The 20,877-nt window shown below is 34.0% G+C and overlaps 1 protein-coding gene across 1 annotated transcript in view; it reads right to left on the bottom strand.

Moving 5' to 3' along the window:
* Window positions 1–3,701: 3,701 nt before the first annotated feature.
* The window catches only part of LOC145676676 (lipase 3-like), a 38,344-nt gene continuing 21,168 nt past the window's right edge, over window positions 3,702–20,877 (bottom strand). Inside the window, exons 6-7 of the mRNA XM_081747520.1 lie at window positions 17,912–18,054; window positions 3,702–3,904 (exon numbers count right to left, since the gene is read on the bottom strand). Coding sequence (XP_081603646.1) covers window positions 3,752–3,904; window positions 17,912–18,054 — 296 coding nt within the window. The 3' untranslated portion in view covers window positions 3,702–3,751. The remainder of the gene's footprint in view (window positions 3,905–17,911; window positions 18,055–20,877) is intronic.

Here is a 20,877-nt window from a genome sequence, read left to right as displayed (position 1 = left end):
TTTATACATAAGGTCTTATGCAAAAAAACACTGCAGAGGTTCTGGGCCCTAAGGGCTGATACGCTAGCAATTTAGTTAATTATTGCAGGATCTAATATCACCAAATCCAAGCAATGCGGCATTTTCTCTCTGTCGTGATCATAATTAGGCCTACAGAATGACCTGAAAGAAAGAGATGACGAATTTCATTCAAAAATAATCATCGACAGTAATGATTGCTCTCCCAAAGTGATCAACACATATCGCAATTTAACATATTCGGGTCATCATCATCATCATCATCATCGTAGCTATTCTGCCATTATTGCCAGGTCACTAGCTGCAACTGACACAGGAAGGTCCCACAACATGGCATTTCTAGACATTTTCTACGTTCTATCTTCGCACTTTGCCCTTATTTGTCTCCTACCCCGTATACGGTCTGCAATAAATACCCTTTTTTCTGTGTTTCTTTTGGTGCTGAATCCAGTGCTAGCAATCATTTTCAGCAATTGAATTAACCAAATCGGAATGTTTCCTTATTAGTTTGATCTCGTAAAAGGGAAATCACTCGCAATTTTGCATTCTCCTTGATGCACTTTCACATGACCCTATTCAACAACACACTGTCTTCTGATTGATCAAGCATCGCTGCTTGTTCTCTTAACATATATGGTGTTTTATGACGGTGTATGCATGATCTCGGTGCATCCATTGGTTACCTTACGGAGAGGGATTTCCCACCAGAAGTAAAATCGAACATTTCAATTATTTTCAAACCAATATTTTTTTTTTTTCCTAGTTTGAAGGGATGATACAATGTACACTTTTCACTACATTACAATACTTTTGAAGTATCGTTTGACTTGAAAGAATCTTACATGGAAACGAAGAACCTCAACGGTATAAAATAACTTAAAATAAAAGTGATCATTTAACGTTTTGGAATTAGTATCATAGTGACAATAACGTTTCAAGAACAACGAACAGTCAGTTGGTTACAAACTGGCGACAGTTCAGAAGAAGACGCAGTGCTTCTATAGTTTTAAATCTGCGTTGCAGTGCGCAGAAATCCGAAAACCTCCTAATATCCTAATAATTACAGGAAGATAAATTACTTTTTCTTTTTTGAATAAAATTTTGGACACGTCACTGTGAGACTATTGAATGAATTTGTGAAAAAAAATATTTCTGTGTTTTATCAGGACACGCAAAGAATTTGTGTGCGAGAGACTTACACAAAAGGATTTGACGTAGTAATATACGTATTATTAAAAAAAAAAAAAAAAAAAAAAAATCAGTTGTCCATTTCATTTCAAGTAGCACAATTGAAATATCACAAGATTAGTTCGAATGACCTGGTCACATTGTTCCATGCGTGACTAAACATTCCCACCTGTTTCACGTCTATAAAGTTGACCTTGAGAGACTTTTTTTTTTTTTTAAAAAAAAGGAATAACCAAATGTATTCACTTAGAGCTCTTGCTGGACAACTATCTATTTGATAACTTATCATACCCTATGATAAACATTATCACAGGTGATGCAGGTGTTTTAGATAGACAAATTATAAAGAATTCTACGTTCCTAAGAGTACGTAATCAAAATTTCAGCAAACTATAAGAAGCTTTTCCCCTAGGTTTGGTCACGTATTTTGTAGGTATTTTGGATAATTTGGCATCTCTCTTTAGGTGTAATTAGGGAAACTGATCTAACAAAAAATCAGGATAGTCAACTTAAATGGAGAGAATTTGGCAACCTTAGTCAATACTGACAATCACTTCACGCAATATATTATTGTTGCCAAGAATGTATAACAATTAAAAGTTGGAGATTTAATTTCAATAACCTTGATCTTCGTTATGATTTGTTGTTAATTTTACCGATATCTGTCAGATTGTTGACTGTTTCTTGAGTCTGTGATAAGTGAAATAACACGCTTTGACGTAACATTATTGTAACATACACTGTGTCACTTTACAATATTGCCAGGAGAGCTGCTATTCCTCTCTGATTACTGTCTTCATTAAAATCCACTAACAAGAATTTTAGGAATGATTCCAGAAATTGATCAAAAGATTGTGATCTTGCCCAATAATTTGTTTTTGGATCAGGGACCACAAAAATTTTGAACGACCTCCAAATCAAGTTTTCATATTTTTCACGGAATAAGAACATCACACTGAGTTAAGTGATAGTTTGGGTTTGGCTACACTATATGTAGTTCTCCAGATACAAGACCTAGAAGAAAATTTTTGCCTGAAATATATTGGATGTTTTGATCCGAAAACTAAATTTCTAGTATTCATTTTCTTCTATGGAACCATGTTTTCGCGACTAGAGTTGCCAGATCGTATACAGAGTGGCCCAAGAGTAGGTATAATTTTGCACACTATGAAGAACCTCTTACCTGAGGAAATAAATATAGTGGTGAAAAGGCTACAGGTGAATCTATATTTGTTAAAACGTCAGTCACTATCTTTTCGACTATAATTTTTACTGCTTTAAGGGCTCCGTATTGATAAGGTTATCATTTACTGATAAAACAGTGTGTTTTTCTTATTCGTAAATGTTGTCTTTCAATGTTGTTTCACGTCATATCCATTCGATACAGATTCCAGAACGCAAAAGAAAGCGAAACTTTTAAAACATTCACTGACGTTGTTATAATACATATCGATTCAGAAGGTATCTAATTCTTAACCCTTAACCTCCGACGTGGAGTCCCACGGACTCCGCGAGTAATGTAATACCTATGTCCTTTTATTTTTTTGTGTAGCTCAACGCCCTTCTCAGTACCTTCTAGTCAGTTGAGTTTCATCGCTTTTCTGCGGTGGGCATGCTGAAAATTTATTTCAGTGCTGGTCGAGCGTTTGCACGGAGTCCGTGGGACTCCATGTCGGGGTTTATGTAACATTTCTGTGCCATACCTGACTTCTTGTTTCCAGCTGATAAGGTGGGTTTAAATTGTGATATCTGTCGAAATTGAATTGTTTGCTTACAATCTACTTTAAAAATGTCTCTGCCGTCCACAGTTAAGGATTCTGAACCAAAATTTGCAGAGAAAGTCACAGGAATAATGAACGATGTGGGTAGGGATTTGCTTCATGTATTGTTTTCGGATGTGGGTGATGAAAAGGCCGTCAGTCAAAGTGACCATGAAAGCAAGTCAGAAATAGCACAAAATGACAGTGACAATTCATCTGATAAATCTAAATGTGCTACGGGTGAATTTTTATTACGGATGAAACAGACAAGGAGTAGAGTGCAGGAACATTGGTGATATTCGTGTCCTGCAGGTTTATAAACTATTGTGTTTGTTAAAGATGTGGCGGTTTCAGTGTATTCTGATATCCTTTTCTAACAACAAAAAAACAGTGGTTTGTGTTAGAAACAGTAAATTATCTTTGTAGCTATGAAAAATGCGACCAATGTAATATGGTCATGTGTTAGCCTAATTGATTTATTGATTAGTGTGTATCCTTTGTTTTTTTTTAACTCAATTATGTAATAATACATTATAACATACATAAAGCATTAAAAAAATAAGCAAAAGAAGTGAAATTTTAAAAACAGTAATTTTTACGTACACAAGTATATTTATTTCGGAGTCCGTGGGACTCCACGTCGGGTTAAGAGTTAAGGATCCTGAAAAATAATAAAGAAATAAACACATTTTTTTTCAAAGAGATTTTATTGATATGTTTTGATTTGTTGCAGGTACATGGCATGATATGGATTGAAATGACACAGAACTATGAGGATATCTTTTTTATGTATGTTCTTTGATAATACTTAAGATTTTCTCATATACTAAAGTGTTGGCGTGTTTTGCGAATGTAAAATCCAGATGACTGAAGGTGGTCACAGGGATACGAAATACTCCTATCAAGTTAGGTAATTGCTTAGATAACCAAAGGACATCCTGCAAAAGAAAGAAAGAAAAAAAAGATTACAATTCGTAAGAAAAATAATGAATTTTGAATTACTTATCCCTTTTCTCCAGGAAGAACTGATACAACCATCCCACTTTTCATCACATCTGCTGAATTCCAGGAGTTGTTAATAGAAAACTATTCGTAATGCCTATATGGAGATAAATTGTTTTTTCTGACTATCTAGAGAAAATAGTTACATACGGATAATATACGATTTCTGCTCAAACTACTCTGAGCCATAAGTTGTATGTATCCAATGCCACTTGTTAGATTTACTTCCCAAAATGCAGCTGCAGTACGTGAGAGCTTTTTACCAGTTTCTGTTGGTACACACAATATAAGGTAAGTTCGGTAGAGATGGACCCCTTGGGTGAGACGAACCAAGGCCATAAGTAGTAAACTATCCACCAGAGGGCAGCGTGAATATTGGTGTAGTGCTATAGCGAATGTATGCTAGACACTATGTTTCCTGAAGTAGAATTCCACAAATTCCTTGAGTAGAGGAGATTTTTTTTTTAATTTCAGGTAAGTCAAAGCGTTTTTTTTTAAACCACATTTTCTTGAAAGCAATATTCAGCGTTCTTGATGTACGTAGATTTCTTCGGTTTTTTCGGCAACAATGAATTTTCCTGTGTTGAAAAACTACAAGAAGTAAACTACTCTTCTTACCTCTCTTTCTTGGGTTAGATGAACCACTACCATTGTGGGAGAGATGGACCATACAGGAAATTATGAGCATGTTTGTGATTTATGAGGCAAAATTTTCAAATATACAAAACAAGATGAAATGTATACTGTTATTGGCACTCATATTTCTTCTTAAAACATGAAACATGTATTCTTGGCATTTACAAATGTTTCTTTTCTAGATTTCATGTTAAAAAGAAAGTTCTTTTTAGATTTCCTATATTTCTATCTTAGTTTAATCAATATTAGATTATATGAGATTACAACGATATTGTATATCTGACATCTGTGAATTATTTTCATTTCTAATTGTAGCTAGTTTGGACAACGGTGCTTAAAAGTGTACAATATGTTATGAAGAAGAAGAAAAATGTAGAATATATGTTGAGATAGAATGATATTCATGTAATGGTAGTGGCTATAACTAGAGATAGATTGATATTCATGTAATGATAGTGGCTATAACTAGAGATAGATTGATATTCATGTAATGATAGTGGCTATAACTAGAGATAGATTGATATTCATGTAATGATAGTGGCTATAACTAGAGATAGATTGATTTTCATGTAATGATAGTGGCTATAACTAGAGATAGATTGATATTCATGTAATGATAGTGGCTATAACTAGAGATAGATTGATATTCATGTAATGATAGTGGCTATAACTAGAGATAGATTGATTTTCATGTAATGATAGTGGCTATAACTAGAGATAGATTGATTTTCATGTAATGATAGTGGCTATAACTAGAGATAGATTGATATTCATGTAATGATAGTGGCTATAACTAGAGATAGATTGATATTCATGTAATGATAGTGGCTATAACTAGAGATAGATTGATATTCATGTAATGATAGTGGCTATAACTAGAGATAGATTGATATTCATGTAATGATAGTGGCTATAACTAGAGATAGATTGATATTCATGTAATGATAGTGGCTATAACTAGAGATAGATTGATATTCATGTAATGATAGTGGCTATAACTAGAGATAGATTGATATTCATGTAATGATAGTGGCTATAACTAGAGATAGATTGATTTTCATGTAATGATAGTGGCTATAACTAGAGATAGATTGATATTCATGTAATGATAGTGGCTATAACTAGAGATAGATTGATATTCATGTAATGATAGTGGCTATAACTAGAGATAGATTGATATTCATGTAATGATAGTGGCTATAACTAGAGATAGATTGATATTCATGTAATGATAGTGGCTATAACTAGAGATAGATTGATATTCATGTAATGATAGTGGCTATAACTAGAGATAGATTGATTTTCATGTAATGATAGTGGCTATAACTAGAGATAGATTGATTTTCATGTAATGATAGTGGCTATAACTAGAGATAGATTGATTTTCATGTAATGATAGTGGCTATAACTAGAGATAGATTGATATTCATGTAATGATAGTGGCTATAACTAGAGATAGATTGATATTCATGTAATGATAGTGGCTATAACTAGAGATAGATTGATATTCATGTAATGATAGTGGCTATAACTAGAGATAGATTGATTTTCATGTAATGATAGTGGCTATAACTAGAGATAGATTGATATTCATGTAATGATAGTGGCTATAACTAGAGATAGATTGATATTCATGTAATGATAGTGGCTATAACTAGAGATAGATTGATATTCATGTAATGATAGTGGCTATAACTAGAGATAGATTGATATTCATGTAATGATAGTGGCTATAACTAGAGATAGATTGATATTCATGTAATGATAGTGGCTATAACTAGAGATAGATTGATATTCATGTAATGATAGTGGCTATAACTAGAGATAGATTGATATTCATGTAATGATAGTGGCTATAACTAGAGATAGATTGATATTCATGTAATGATAGTGGCTATAACTAGAGATAGATTGATATTCATGTAATGATAGTGGCTATAACTAGAGATAGATTGATATTCATGTAATGATAGTGGCTATAACTAGAGATAGATTGATTTTCATGTAATGATAGTGGCTATAACTAGAGATAGATTGATATTCATGTAATGATAGTGGCTATAACTAGAGATAGATTGATATTCATGTAATGATAGTGGCTATAACTAGAGATAGATTGATATTCATGTAATGATAGTGGCTATAACTAGAGATAGATTGATATTCATGTAATGATAGTGGCTATAACTAGAGATAGATTGATATTCATGTAATGATAGTGGCTATAACTAGAGATAGATTGATTTTCATGTAATGATAGTGGCTATAACTAGAGATAGATTGATTTTCATGTAATGATAGTGGCTATAACTAGAGATAGATTGATATACATGTAATGATAGTGGCTATAACTAGAGATAGATTGATATTCATGTAATGATAGAGGCTATAACTAGAGATAGATTGATATTCATGTAATGATAGTGGCTATAACTAGAGATAGATTGATATTCATGTAATGATAGTGGCTATAACTAGAGATAGATTGATATTCATGTAATGATAGTGGCTATAACTAGAGATAGATTGATATTCATGTAATGATAGTGGCTATAACTAGAGATAGATTGATTTTCATGTAATGATAGTGGCTATAACTAGAGATAGATTGATTTTCATGTAATGATAGTGGCTATAACTAGAGATAGATTGATATTCATGTAATGGTAGTGGCTATAACTAGAGATAGATTCATATTCATGTAATGGTAGTGGCTATAACTAGAGATAGATTGATATTCATGTAATGATAGTGGCTATAACTAGAGATAGATTCATATTCATGTAATGGTAGTGGCTATAACTAGAGATAGATTGATATTCATGTAATGATAGTGGCTATAACTAGAGATAGATTGATTTTCATGTAATGATAGTGGCTATAACTAGAGATAGATTGATTTCATGTAATGATAGTGGCTATAACTAGAGATAGATTGATATTCATGTAATGATAGTGGCTATAACTAGAGATAGATTGATATTCATGTAATGATAGTGGCTATAACTAGAGATAGATTGATATTCATGTAATGATAGTGGCTATAACTAGAGATAGATTGATTTTCATGTAATGATAGTGGCTATAACTAGAGATAGATTGATTTTCATGTAATGATAGTGGCTATAACTAGAGATAGATTGATATTCATGTAATGATAGTGGCTATAACTAGAGATAGATTGATATTCATGTAATGATAGTGGCTATAACTAGAGATAGATTGATATTCATGTAATGATAGTGGCTATAACTAGAGATAGATTGATATTCATGTAATGATAGTGGCTATAACTAGAGATAGATTGATATTCATGTAATGATAGTGGCTATAACTAGAGATAGATTGATATTCATGTAATGATAGTGGCTATAACTAGAGATAGATTGATATTCATGTAATGATAGTGGCTATAACTAGAGATAGATTGATTTTCATGTAATGATAGTGGCTATAACTAGAGATAGATTGATATTCATGTAATGATAGTGGCTATAACTAGAGATAGATTGATATTCATGTAATGATAGTGGCTATAACTAGAGATAGATTGATATTCATGTAATGATAGTGGCTATAACTAGAGATAGATTGATATTCATGTAATGATAGTGGCTATAACTAGAGATAGATTGATATTCATGTAATGATAGTGGCTATAACTAGAGATAGATTGATTTTCATGTAATGATAGTGGCTATAACTAGAGATAGATTGATATTCATGTAATGATAGTGGCTATAACTAGAGATAGATTGATTTTCATGTAATGATAGTGGCTATAACTAGAGATAGATTGATATTCATGTAATGATAGTGGCTATAACTAGAGATAGATTGATATTCATGTAATGATAGTGGCTATAACTAGAGATAGATTGATTTTCATGTAATGATAGTGGCTATAACTAGAGATAGATTGATATTCATGTAATGATAGTGGCTATAACTAGAGATAGATTGATATTCATGTAATGATAGTGGCTATAACTAGAGATAGATTGATATTCATGTAATGATAGTGGCTATAACTAGAGATAGATTGATATTCATGTAATGATAGTGGCTATAACTAGAGATAGATTGATATTCATGTAATGATAGTGGCTATAACTAGAGATAGATTGATTTTCATGTAATGATAGTGGCTATAACTAGAGATAGATTGATTTTCATGTAATGATAGTGGCTATAACTAGAGATAGATTGATATTCATGTAATGATAGTGGCTATAACTAGAGATAGATTGATATTCATGTAATGATAGTGGCTATAACTAGAGATAGATTGATTTTCATGTAATGATAGTGGCTATAACTAGAGATAGATTGATATTCATGTAATGATAGTGGCTATAACTAGAGATAGATTGATATTCATGTAATGATAGTGGCTATAACTAGAGATAGATTGATTTTCATGTAATGATAGTGGCTATAACTAGAGATAGATTGATATTCATGTAATGATAGTGGCTATAACTAGAGATAGATTGATATTCATGTAATGATAGTGGCTATAACTAGAGATAGATTGATTTTCATGTAATGATAGTGGCTATAACTAGAGATAGATTGATATTCATGTAATGATAGTGGCTATAACTAGAGATAGATTGATATTCATGTAATGATAGTGGCTATAACTAGAGATAGATTGATTTTCATGTAATGATAGTGGCTATAACTAGAGATAGATTGATATTCATGTAATGATAGTGGCTATAACTAGAGATAGATTGATATTCATGTAATGATAGTGGCTATAACTAGAGATAGATTGATTTTCATGTAATGATAGTGGCTATAACTAGAGATAGATTGATATTCATGTAATGATAGTGGCTATAACTAGAGATAGATTGATATTCATGTAATGATAGTGGCTATAACTAGAGATAGATTGATTTTCATGTAATGATAGTGGCTATAACTAGAGATAGATTGATATTCATGTAATGATAGTGGCTATAACTAGAGATAGATTGATTTTCATGTAATGATAGTGGCTATAACTAGAGATAGATTGATTTTCATGTAATGGTAGTGGTTATAACTAGAGATAGATTGATATTCATGTAATGGTAGTGGCTATAACTAGAGATAGATTGATATTCATGTAATGGTAGTGGCTATAACTAGAGATAGATTCATATTCATGTAATGGTAGTGGCTATAACTAGAGATAGATTGATATTCATGTAATGATAGTGGCTATAACTAGAGATAGATTCATATTCATGTAATGGTAGTGGCTATAACTAGAGATAGATTGATATTCATGTAATGATAGTGGCTATAACTAGAGATAGATTGATTTTCATGTAATGATAGTGGCTATAACTAGAGATAGATTGATATTCATGTAATGATAGTGGCTATAACTAGAGATAGATTGATATTCATGTAATGATAGTGGCTATAACTAGAGATAGATTGATATTCATGTAATGATAGTGGCTATAACTAGAGATAGATTGATATTCATGTAATGATAGTGGCTATAACTAGAGATAGATTGATTTTCATGTAATGATAGTGGCTATAACTAGAGATAGATTGATATTCATGTAATGATAGTGGCTATAACTAGAGATAGATTGATTTTCATGTAATGATAGTGGCTATAACTAGAGATAGATTGATATTCATGTAATGATAGTGGCTATAACTAGAGATAGATTGATATTCATGTAATGATAGTGGCTATAACTAGAGATAGATTGATTTTCATGTAATGATAGTGGCTATAACTAGAGATAGATTGATATTCATGTAATGATAGTGGCTATAACTAGAGATAGATTGATATTCATGTAATGATAGTGGCTATAACTAGAGATAGATTGATTTTCATGTAATGATAGTGGCTATAACTAGAGATAGATTGATATTCATGTAATGATAGTGGCTATAACTAGAGATAGATTGATTTTCATGTAATGATAGTGGCTATAACTAGAGATAGATTGATTTTCATGTAATGATAGTGGCTATAACTAGAGATAGATTGATTTTCATGTAATGATAGTGGCTATAACTAGAGATAGATTGATATTCATGTAATGATAGTGGCTATAACTAGAGATAGATTGATATTCATGTAATGATAGTGGCTATAACTAGAGATAGATTGATTTTCATGTAATGATAGTGGCTATAACTAGAGATAGATTGATATTCATGTAATGATAGTGGCTATAACTAGAGATAGATTGATATTCATGTAATGATAGTGGCTATAACTAGAGATAGATTGATTTTCATGTAATGATAGTGGCTATAACTAGAGATAGATTGATATTCATGTAATGATAGTGGCTATAACTAGAGATAGATTGATTTTCATGTAATGATAGTGGCTATAACTAGAGATAGATTGATTTTCATGTAATGGTAGTGGTTATAACTAGAGATAGATTGATATTCATGTAATGGTAGTGGCTATAACTAGAGATAGATTGATATTCATGTAATGGTAGTGGCTATAACTAGAGATAGATTCATATTCATGTAATGGTAGTGGCTATAACTAGAGATAGATTGATATTCATGTAATGATAGTGGCTATAACTAGAGATAGATTCATATTCATGTAATGGTAGTGGCTATAACTAGAGATAGATTGATATTCATGTAATGATAGTGGCTATAACTAGAGATAGATTGATTTTCATGTAATGATAGTGGCTATAACTAGAGATAGATTGATATTCATGTAATGATAGTGGCTATAACTAGAGATAGATTGATATTCATGTAATGATAGTGGCTATAACTAGAGATAGATTGATATTCATGTAATGATAGTGGCTATAACTAGAGATAGATTGATATTCATGTAATGATAGTGGCTATAACTAGAGATAGATTGATTTTCATGTAATGATAGTGGCTATAACTAGAGATAGATTGATATTCATGTAATGATAGTGGCTATAACTAGAGATAGATTGATTTTCATGTAATGATAGTGGCTATAACTAGAGATAGATTGATATTCATGTAATGATAGTGGCTATAACTAGAGATAGATTGATATTCATGTAATGATAGTGGCTATAACTAGAGATAGATTGATTTTCATGTAATGATAGTGGCTATAACTAGAGATAGATTGATATTCATGTAATGATAGTGGCTATAACTAGAGATAGATTGATATTCATGTAATGATAGTGGCTATAACTAGAGATAGATTGATTTTCATGTAATGATAGTGGCTATAACTAGAGATAGATTGATATTCATGTAATGATAGTGGCTATAACTAGAGATAGATTGATTTTCATGTAATGATAGTGGCTATAACTAGAGATAGATTGATTTTCATGTAATGATAGTGGCTATAACTAGAGATAGATTGATTTTCATGTAATGATAGTGGCTATAACTAGAGATAGATTGATATTCATGTAATGATAGTGGCTATAACTAGAGATAGATTGATTTTCATGTAATGATAGTGGCTATAACTAGAGATAGATTGATTTTCATGTAATGATAGTGGCTATAACTAGAGATAGATTCATATTCATGTAATGATAGTGGCTATAACTAGAGATAGATTGATTTTCATGTAATGATAGTGGCTATAACTAGAGATAGATTCATATTCATGTAATGATAGTGGCTATAACTAGAGATAGATTGATATTCATGTAATGATAGTGGCTATAACTAGAGATAGATTGATATTCATGTAATGATAGTGGCTATAACTAGAGATAGATTGATATTCATGTAATGATAGTGGCTATAACTAGAGATAGATTGATTTTCATGTAATGATAGTGGCTATAACTAGAGATAGATTGATATTCATGTAATGATAGTGGCTATAACTAGAGATAGATTGATATTCATGTAATGGTAGTGGTTATAACTAGAGATAGATTGATATTCATGTAATGGTAGTGGTTATAACTAGAGATAGATTGATATTCATGTAATGGTAGTGGCTATAACTAGAGATAGATTGATATTCATGTAATGGTAGTGGCTATAACTAGAGATAGATTGATATTCATGTAATGGTAGTGGCTATAACTAGAGATAGATTGATATTCATGTAATGATAGTGGCTATAACTAGAGATAGATTGATTTTCATGTAATGATAGTGGCTATAACTAGAGATAGATTGATTTTCATGTAATGATAGTGGCTATAACTAGAGATAGATTGATATTCATGTAATGATAGTGGCTATAACTAGAGATAGATTGATATTCATGTAATGATAGTGGCTATAACTAGAGATAGATTGATTTTCATGTAATGATAGTGGCTATAACTAGAGATAGATTGATATTCATGTAATGATAGTGGCTATAACTAGAGATAGATTGATATTCATGTAATGATAGTGGCTATAACTAGAGATAGATTGATTTTCATGTAATGATAGTGGCTATAACTAGAGATAGATTGATATTCATGTAATGATAGTGGCTATAACTAGAGATAGATTGATATTCATGTAATGATAGTGGCTATAACTAGAGATAGATTGATTTTCATGTAATGATAGTGGCTATAACTAGAGATAGATTGATATTCATGTAATGATAGTGGCTATAACTAGAGATAGATTGATTTTCATGTAATGATAGTGGCTATAACTAGAGATAGATTGATTTTCATGTAATGATAGTGGCTATAACTAGAGATAGATTGATATTCATGTAATGATAGTGGCTATAACTAGAGATAGATTGATATTCATGTAATGATAGTGGCTATAACTAGAGATAGATTGATTTTCATGTAATGATAGTGGCTATAACTAGAGATAGATTGATATTCATGTAATGATAGTGGCTATAACTAGAGATAGATTGATATTCATGTAATGATAGTGGCTATAACTAGAGATAGATTGATTTTCATGTAATGATAGTGGCTATAACTAGAGATAGATTGATATTCATGTAATGATAGTGGCTATAACTAGAGATAGATTGATATTCATGTAATGATAGTGGCTATAACTAGAGATAGATTGATTTTCATGTAATGATAGTGGCTATAACTAGAGATAGATTGATATTCATGTAATGATAGTGGCTATAACTAGAGATAGATTGATATTCATGTAATGGTAGTGGTTATAACTAGAGATAGATTGATATTCATGTAATGGTAGTGGTTATAACTAGAGATAGATTGATATTCATGTAATGGTAGTGGCTATAACTAGAGATAGATTGATATTCATGTAATGGTAGTGGCTATAACTAGAGATAGATTCATATTCATGTAATGGTAGTGGCTATAACTAGAGATAGATTGATATTCATGTAATGGTAGTGGCTATAACTAGAGATAGATTGATTTTCATGTAATGATAGTGGCTATAACTAGAGATAGATTGATTTTCATGTAATGGTAGTGGCTATAACTAGAGATAGATTGATTTTCATGTAATGGTAGTGGCTATAACTAGAGATAGATTGATATTCATGTAATGGTAGTGGCTATAACTAGAGATAGATTGATTTTCATGTAATGATAGTGGCTATAACTAGAGATAGATTGATTTTCATGTAATGGTAGTGGCTATAACTAGAGATAGATTGATTTTCATGTAATGGTAGTGGCTATAACTAGAGATAGATTGATATTCATGTAATGGTAGTGGCTATAACTAGAGATAGATTGATATTCGTGTAATGGTAGTGGCTACATAACTAGAGATAATTGTTTGTTTCGTGTTGCTATTATAACAGAAAGATGATTATTCATGGAGTTCTGAGAATAAAAGTTAGTTGTTCGATATATTTGACGAGCCTAATTTCCAAGGTGTGCAATTGTTAGTTTTTGCAATTAAGTGTAAAAATTAAGGTACTGAATCGTCTTAACTTATCTAGTGATTCGAATTGTGGGCAATATATGTAACAAAATGAATCATAAATAACGTTACAAGATCAATATTAGATTTCAGTAAAACGTTGGTAGCTGTATAACAACTATTATATTAATATAACGTAATTAAAGACAAAACCGTTCAAAATTATTTATTTATTATTTTGGTTCTACATATGGTCCGTCACTCCGACAGTGCATGGTCCATCTAGCCCATAATACTATGGGATGGATGGACCAGTTAGCCATTTTCTCAAGCTTAAATTTCGGGTAGAAATATATCTTTTTTGATCCTAAAAAAAAACAAAAAAACCTTGAGTTATTATTACAGAACGTCCTTTCTTGGATTTCGTTCTGAAAGACATGCTCTAAATGCACAATTATTCGAGTTTTTGGAGGCAGAGAAACCTGGTCCATCTCTACCGGACTTACCGATACATATGAACAGAACATAGCCACGGAAAATGCATGGAACCACAAAAATTGAAACACACAGTCAGATTGATAACAGACAAGAAAGCATGATTGGACAGAAAAACGTAGGAAACACCGATACTTGAGTTAACCCTTCTGAGAACTGGCTGCAAATATATTCTAAATTCCTTGGTTATATGCAACCTGCCTTACTACGTTGCTTATCTGGTTGCCGCATATTTAAGGAAAAGTTCCTTTAATCTAGACCAGTAGCAATTATTTGATATTTTGATAATTAATTATGACATTTTTAAGAATATTTTTATACCTAATTCCTTGGGAATAGCTTATTTCATTAGTGAAAACCGCATTGAAATATGACTAACGTTCTCGAAATAATTGCAAACATGCTTACATATAGGTCAAACTGAGGTTCACATTTTTAAAAGCCTTTTAAATATCTGAATGGAAATACGTACGTATATTAAGATAGAAATCATCCTTGGTTCTGATTGATTTCAACCCCTACGAACAGAACATACTGACTTCGACATGTCTCAAAGAAAGAACGTCCCATGTTCCATTAAAATTTAGAGATAGTATAAATTCTCCTTCTAATTAATCTTTGACTAATTTCAATCCTAACTAATGAGATTCCATTGTCAAACCTTTTAAAGCACACATTTATGTTTTATGAAGTGAAATGAAATGAAATCTGAAATGAATTTAATACCCCACGATTATGCTCTTTAGGGTAAGGGTGACGTGGGCGAATGAGAAAGTGGAAGGAAAGGGAGTATCTCCAGAAAGCCCACGGACACGATGCCGTTCACCACAAACTTAGTTGGCCGGATATCGAACCAGGGACCTCACACACCAAAGGTAAGCGCACTATCACTGGGCCACCGTGTCCCCATTTATGTTTTATGAATATTTCGTAATTTTGAGGAAAGTTGTTGTTAAACATACTCTTTCCTTCTTGCCTTTGGTTCACGAGGTCCCGGGTTCGATCTCCGATAGCAGAGCATTGAACGTCATTACGGTGGTTTGGATTCCATCTTAATATGTAAACCCACGTCTCATACATGCTTAATGTTGAAAATGATGCTAAATTTCAGTGGAAGAATATACAAACGAAATTTGGTGCGTGGGTAGTAACATTATTTCAGGTTTTGCCACGGAAAGACCAAGATTATCTACCGACATAAGGGTGGAATTTCTTTTTTAAATTCATATATTAGTATACAATTTATAAAAATCATACGTTTTCAAACTCACGGGGGGCTATTGCCTTTCACGTGTGGTCTATCGTTCTATCCCAGTTCGCGATAAATGGGCTTTGTGGTGGACAAACTGTGTGTGTGTTTGTTTTCTCGGTGTTCTACCATTTCCTCTCAATTTCTTCATTCCACCAATTTGTTCATTATCATTACTACCATCTTCCTTAACCTCGGGGGGGCACGGTGGCTCAGTGGTACACTTCAGTTTACCTCTGTTGCGTGGGATCCCTGGTTCGTTCCCCGACCAAGTAAGTTTGTTGTGGACAACACCGTGCTTGTGGGTTTTCTCGGGGTACTCCCGTTTCCTCCCACTTTCTGATTCCGCCAATTCTTCCACCATTCATTTGCTTTAATCATCGTCTCCCTTAACCTAAAGGGTGTAATCGTGGGACGTTAAGCTCAAAGAATACTTTGGTTCATTTCATTTCTTTTTTCCCTTAACCTCGTAGCAAGACGAAGGATGTTAAACTAAAAAGGATATATTAATAAGTAAATAAATAAGGATACCCGAAATGAAGTCATGTGACCCACTATTATAATGTTGTTAGTAGTCCTGTGGTCTATAATAAGGCAAAGGATATTGAGAAGAAGAAATTAGTTATAGCAATTGTATGACGTCAATCCTGCAAATGGAAGACCAAACATGAATTTCGTGAGTTTACTGAACAATCATAAGCTATATTTGTTCATTTCGATACTATTAGAGTAAATCTCTAAATTTCTAATCGAGTCTTTTGTCACTGAATGCTATGTGACAAGAGTTGTAGTTAGAAAAACAAGCTTTTCTTTAAAAAAAAAAAAGATAATAAAATGATGCACGTTGCTTTTAGAAAAACTTCACAAGTCGCTGTTATATTTTCTAACACAACTATTTTTTTTTAGAGAAACGTGAAAAAAAGTCTGTAGAAACAAATAGAAAACAAATTGTTGCTGAGATTATAGTGATCGCAAGGAGTCATGAAGCCTAACCTAAATTTACCAATTTTACCATCCAACAGTACGCGAGGGTCTTCAACACCCACGGCTATGAAACTTTGCCAATGTCGTTTCTCGCGCTATAGGAGAACATCTCCTAAAGGTACAGTGTTCAGGTATTGCTGCTAAATTTCGTTTAGTCATTATTATTATTATTATTATTATTATTATTATTATTATTATTATTATTATTATTATTATTATTATTTTCCTATTATTATTGTTACCATTTGATTTGAGTAATTGTTAATGTTCGTGTTATATTTCTTTAAACGCTTTTTTTTTGTCGCTCGTTTGTGATGTCTTCTAAATTTGGCAACATTGTTGGTTCTGCTGTTTCACTTTTTCTCACGTGAGAGAAAAAAAAGTTCAGTCATTCTTGTAAAGTCCAGACTTCACGAGTCGTCGTGGTCACTGTAGCTTCTAATATAGATTTACAAAATCAAGAGCAATAATGTTAATAAAATTCAAACCTACATATTCCCTGTCCCACTTTTGTGTATTTCATTTCAATAGCGTGCTGAACTGTCAACATTGCTTTCTCATTTAACATTCAGTGCCTTTGCTAGAGTGGAGCCCAAACGATTGGTGCGATTAAAACGAAATCCACTATTTTAAATTAGATTAAAAACCATCTATTTCCAACGACTGGAGTTCCCTTATGGCCCCAGGCTTTTGATACACCCTGTATATCTTGTACATCTGGCTTATACCAATGATGTAACTTAAAACAAGGAGAAAAACAATATAATCTGTAATTATATCTACTGACCTTAGAATCAGCCAGAACATCAGCGTCGCTATAGTGCAATGCAACTGGAGCAGATATCTTCTTCAGGTTGTACTCTGGCGGAGTCGGCTGGTGGTATTTTTGTATGTTTATTCTTCGCCCATAGTCGTACTTCTGGAATTTCCCTGTAGAAAGAATAACAAATAATTAAATTATCAATGAACTACTATAACTCCTAATTTAAAACACCTTACAGTATTAGTAATTAAGGTCTTAACGAGGAGAAACTGAATTTTATAACTGTCGCTGGATTCGTCAAGCAATACCAATGTCTGTAGCCAAATGGTCGTGCGCGTTCGGCTACACATCACGATTCCTACAAAGATCGCGCTCCACTGAAGAGATTTTTTTATTTTTATTTTGTTAAGTCCTAGATAATTATGTGTTCGTGCTTTCTATCTAAATGGTAAAAGATGAAAACATGGAAGAAGGAAAACCAGGAATATCTGTTCTCTATAAAGAAAAACATTGGGTGGCGCATGAAAAACTGACTTCTTCGAGCATCTATATTATATTATATACATTACGCATATTATATGTACACTCATGTCCAAAATGATTGTCGCATATCTATAACTGTCTTCTTGTAAGAATATAATTTCATAATGATTTTGCAGGGCACCTTTGATACTGATACTATGTGTATAATCGGGCACAGAATTGTGTATAATCGGACACAGTAGCACAGAATTGTACAGCGCAATTTTCAATACAACAGCCCAGTTTTCCTATTTCTTATTCTTATTGACCTTGGCGAGGTTTCCATTGTACGAAGAAAACTCAAATCTTCACACCGCACCACACTTGATTCCAATTGTGAGTTACACTGGTGAATATTTGCGGCTTTTCTTGAGGCGTGACCGATATTACCCGGGATGAATTTAAACCAGTAAACATAGTCACATAAATCTCTCATCCTTCCATGATCATTTGCCACAAACCGCATGAAAATCGGACTTCTGTTAGAAATTCTAGACCCAAATGAAATCCGTGAGTTTAAAAAAATCACCTTGTAGTTATATAATAACATCCTCACAAGTAACACTTCACATCGTTGCTGCCGGTCTGACGCTAAACTATACATTTTCGGAAAGCACTAGTCCTAAATAGGATAACTACACAGTGCGACGGTCAGACGTTGCCGCGTTCAGGACTTATGGAGCGTCAAACATTAACATGGGGTTTATGAGAGTTACAGGAAACGAAGAAGAACACAAGGTTTGTGACGTTTGAATCGACGTTGTCTGATTGAGCACTTGTTTGCGTAAGTTAAAGGGTACAATCAATGTGCAAATCGTCGAACAGAGCATGAGAGATGCAAAGAGTGCGCTCACAGTGTGCACACTTGACGAACGGTAGTTCGCCGCACGTGAAGCACACGTCACCTTCGTCGAGGGAGTCAAAGCAGTACTCGTGCGGAGAGATCCACATTCCCGGCTCCTCGTCCAGATAGCCAGCCTTGTGGAAAGCGTACCGGATCAGGTTCTTGAATCGGGGTGCGCTGAACTGGTAGAGTGAAAACGACTGTAGTGCCAGGAATCGATCGCGATGCCAGATATCCATGACACTGTCCATGGCCAGTGTGTCGGTCACAAAGCGTACAAAGGACTTGTACTGACGGAAGAAATGCACATCTAAAGGCTGAATCTTTCCAGTGCAACCACCAGGAATCAGTCTCTTGTGCAACGCAACGTCGGCAGGCTTCAGTGCGTTCGATAGATTGTCGTCCTTGTTCAGAGTCCACGAGTCCAATAGCAAAACGATCTTCTTCCGATCATCAGGCATGCTTGGCCAGAACACTTGCTCGTAGAAGTCCTTAAGGTCGTCCCTGTTCATGTTGGACGTTTTGCCAGCAAATGATTTGATGTTCGGTGGATCTGCAGGCTTGTTTCCCGGAAACTTTCCACTTGGTTCCGACACCAGTACATACATCGGCCGCAGAATCTCTCCGGCCATGGTGATCACGGGCATGATCATGTAGCTGTGGGTTGTTGCGCTCATGGATCCCACAACCGCTCGCACGACTGTTGTTCCTTTGGTACGGAGAGTGCGAGTACTCTGCAACAACTTCTTGAAGCTACTCTGATCTGCATTGGCAACCTGCGTTGGTGGGATGCTTTCGCTTGCAATGAGCTCGCGAGTCGCTAATACGAAAGCATCAGCCTGCTGCTGCAAGTCCAACTCTTTCAGTTGCCAGGTCCTGCCGACCCTGTGGGTGATTGCACGGTCCACGATGTTGTTGCGCTTCTTGAATCTGTACACCCACGACGGTGATGCCTTGAACTTGAGACTCTTGTTAGGGTCCAGTTCATTAGCTGTTTGCCTAGCCCAAATTCGCAACGTTCGATCGTGAATGATAGCAGTGTGCTGTTTCTCCGCGAACATGCCCCGAACTGCCTCATTGATCTCTGCCATCAGCGTCTTCTTGTCATCTTTGCCTTGTGTTGCCCCAAAGTGACGTAGCACGCCAATGTTCCGAATATACCTGAACTGATTCTGCAGAGTCGAGTGGGTAGCACGACCGGTCTTTGTGTTCCAAGGCCTACCTGTTTTTGGATTTACCGTCCAGTAGGCATAGGCTTTTGCCTTGTACTCGCGCCACTGCTCTGGTGTCATTTTGGAGTCTTCTGGAGGCTGATCCTGGAACTTCGGCTTCTTCACAGGAGAGGGCAGGTATTCTGACGCTGATGAGCCAGATGCGGAAGACGTATGAGACTGCTGCGATGACGAAGGCATCTCTGCATCCTCCTGCTCTTGGTCTTCCTCGTCTCCAAAATCCATGTCTCCGTCCCCCTGGTCACCATCACTGTCACCGAAGCCGAGCGTACGAATCTCTTCAACGACTTCCATCCCGCTGGTCAAAAGAGACTTGATGTGTGCCACCATCCTTTGCTCTTCCAAATTTGGATTGCGCTCATTTGTCCCGATCTCGGCCACCAGAGCCCAAA

The sequence above is a fragment of the Thermobia domestica genome, unplaced genomic scaffold (genome assembly GCF_964235325.1).
Source record: "Thermobia domestica unplaced genomic scaffold, izTheDome1.hap1.1 HAP1_SCAFFOLD_285, whole genome shotgun sequence".
NCBI lineage: Eukaryota > Metazoa > Arthropoda > Insecta > Zygentoma > Lepismatidae > Thermobia > Thermobia domestica.
The sequence above is the reverse complement of the archived record's forward strand: the minus strand, read 5'-3'. Positions and strand labels throughout refer to the sequence as shown.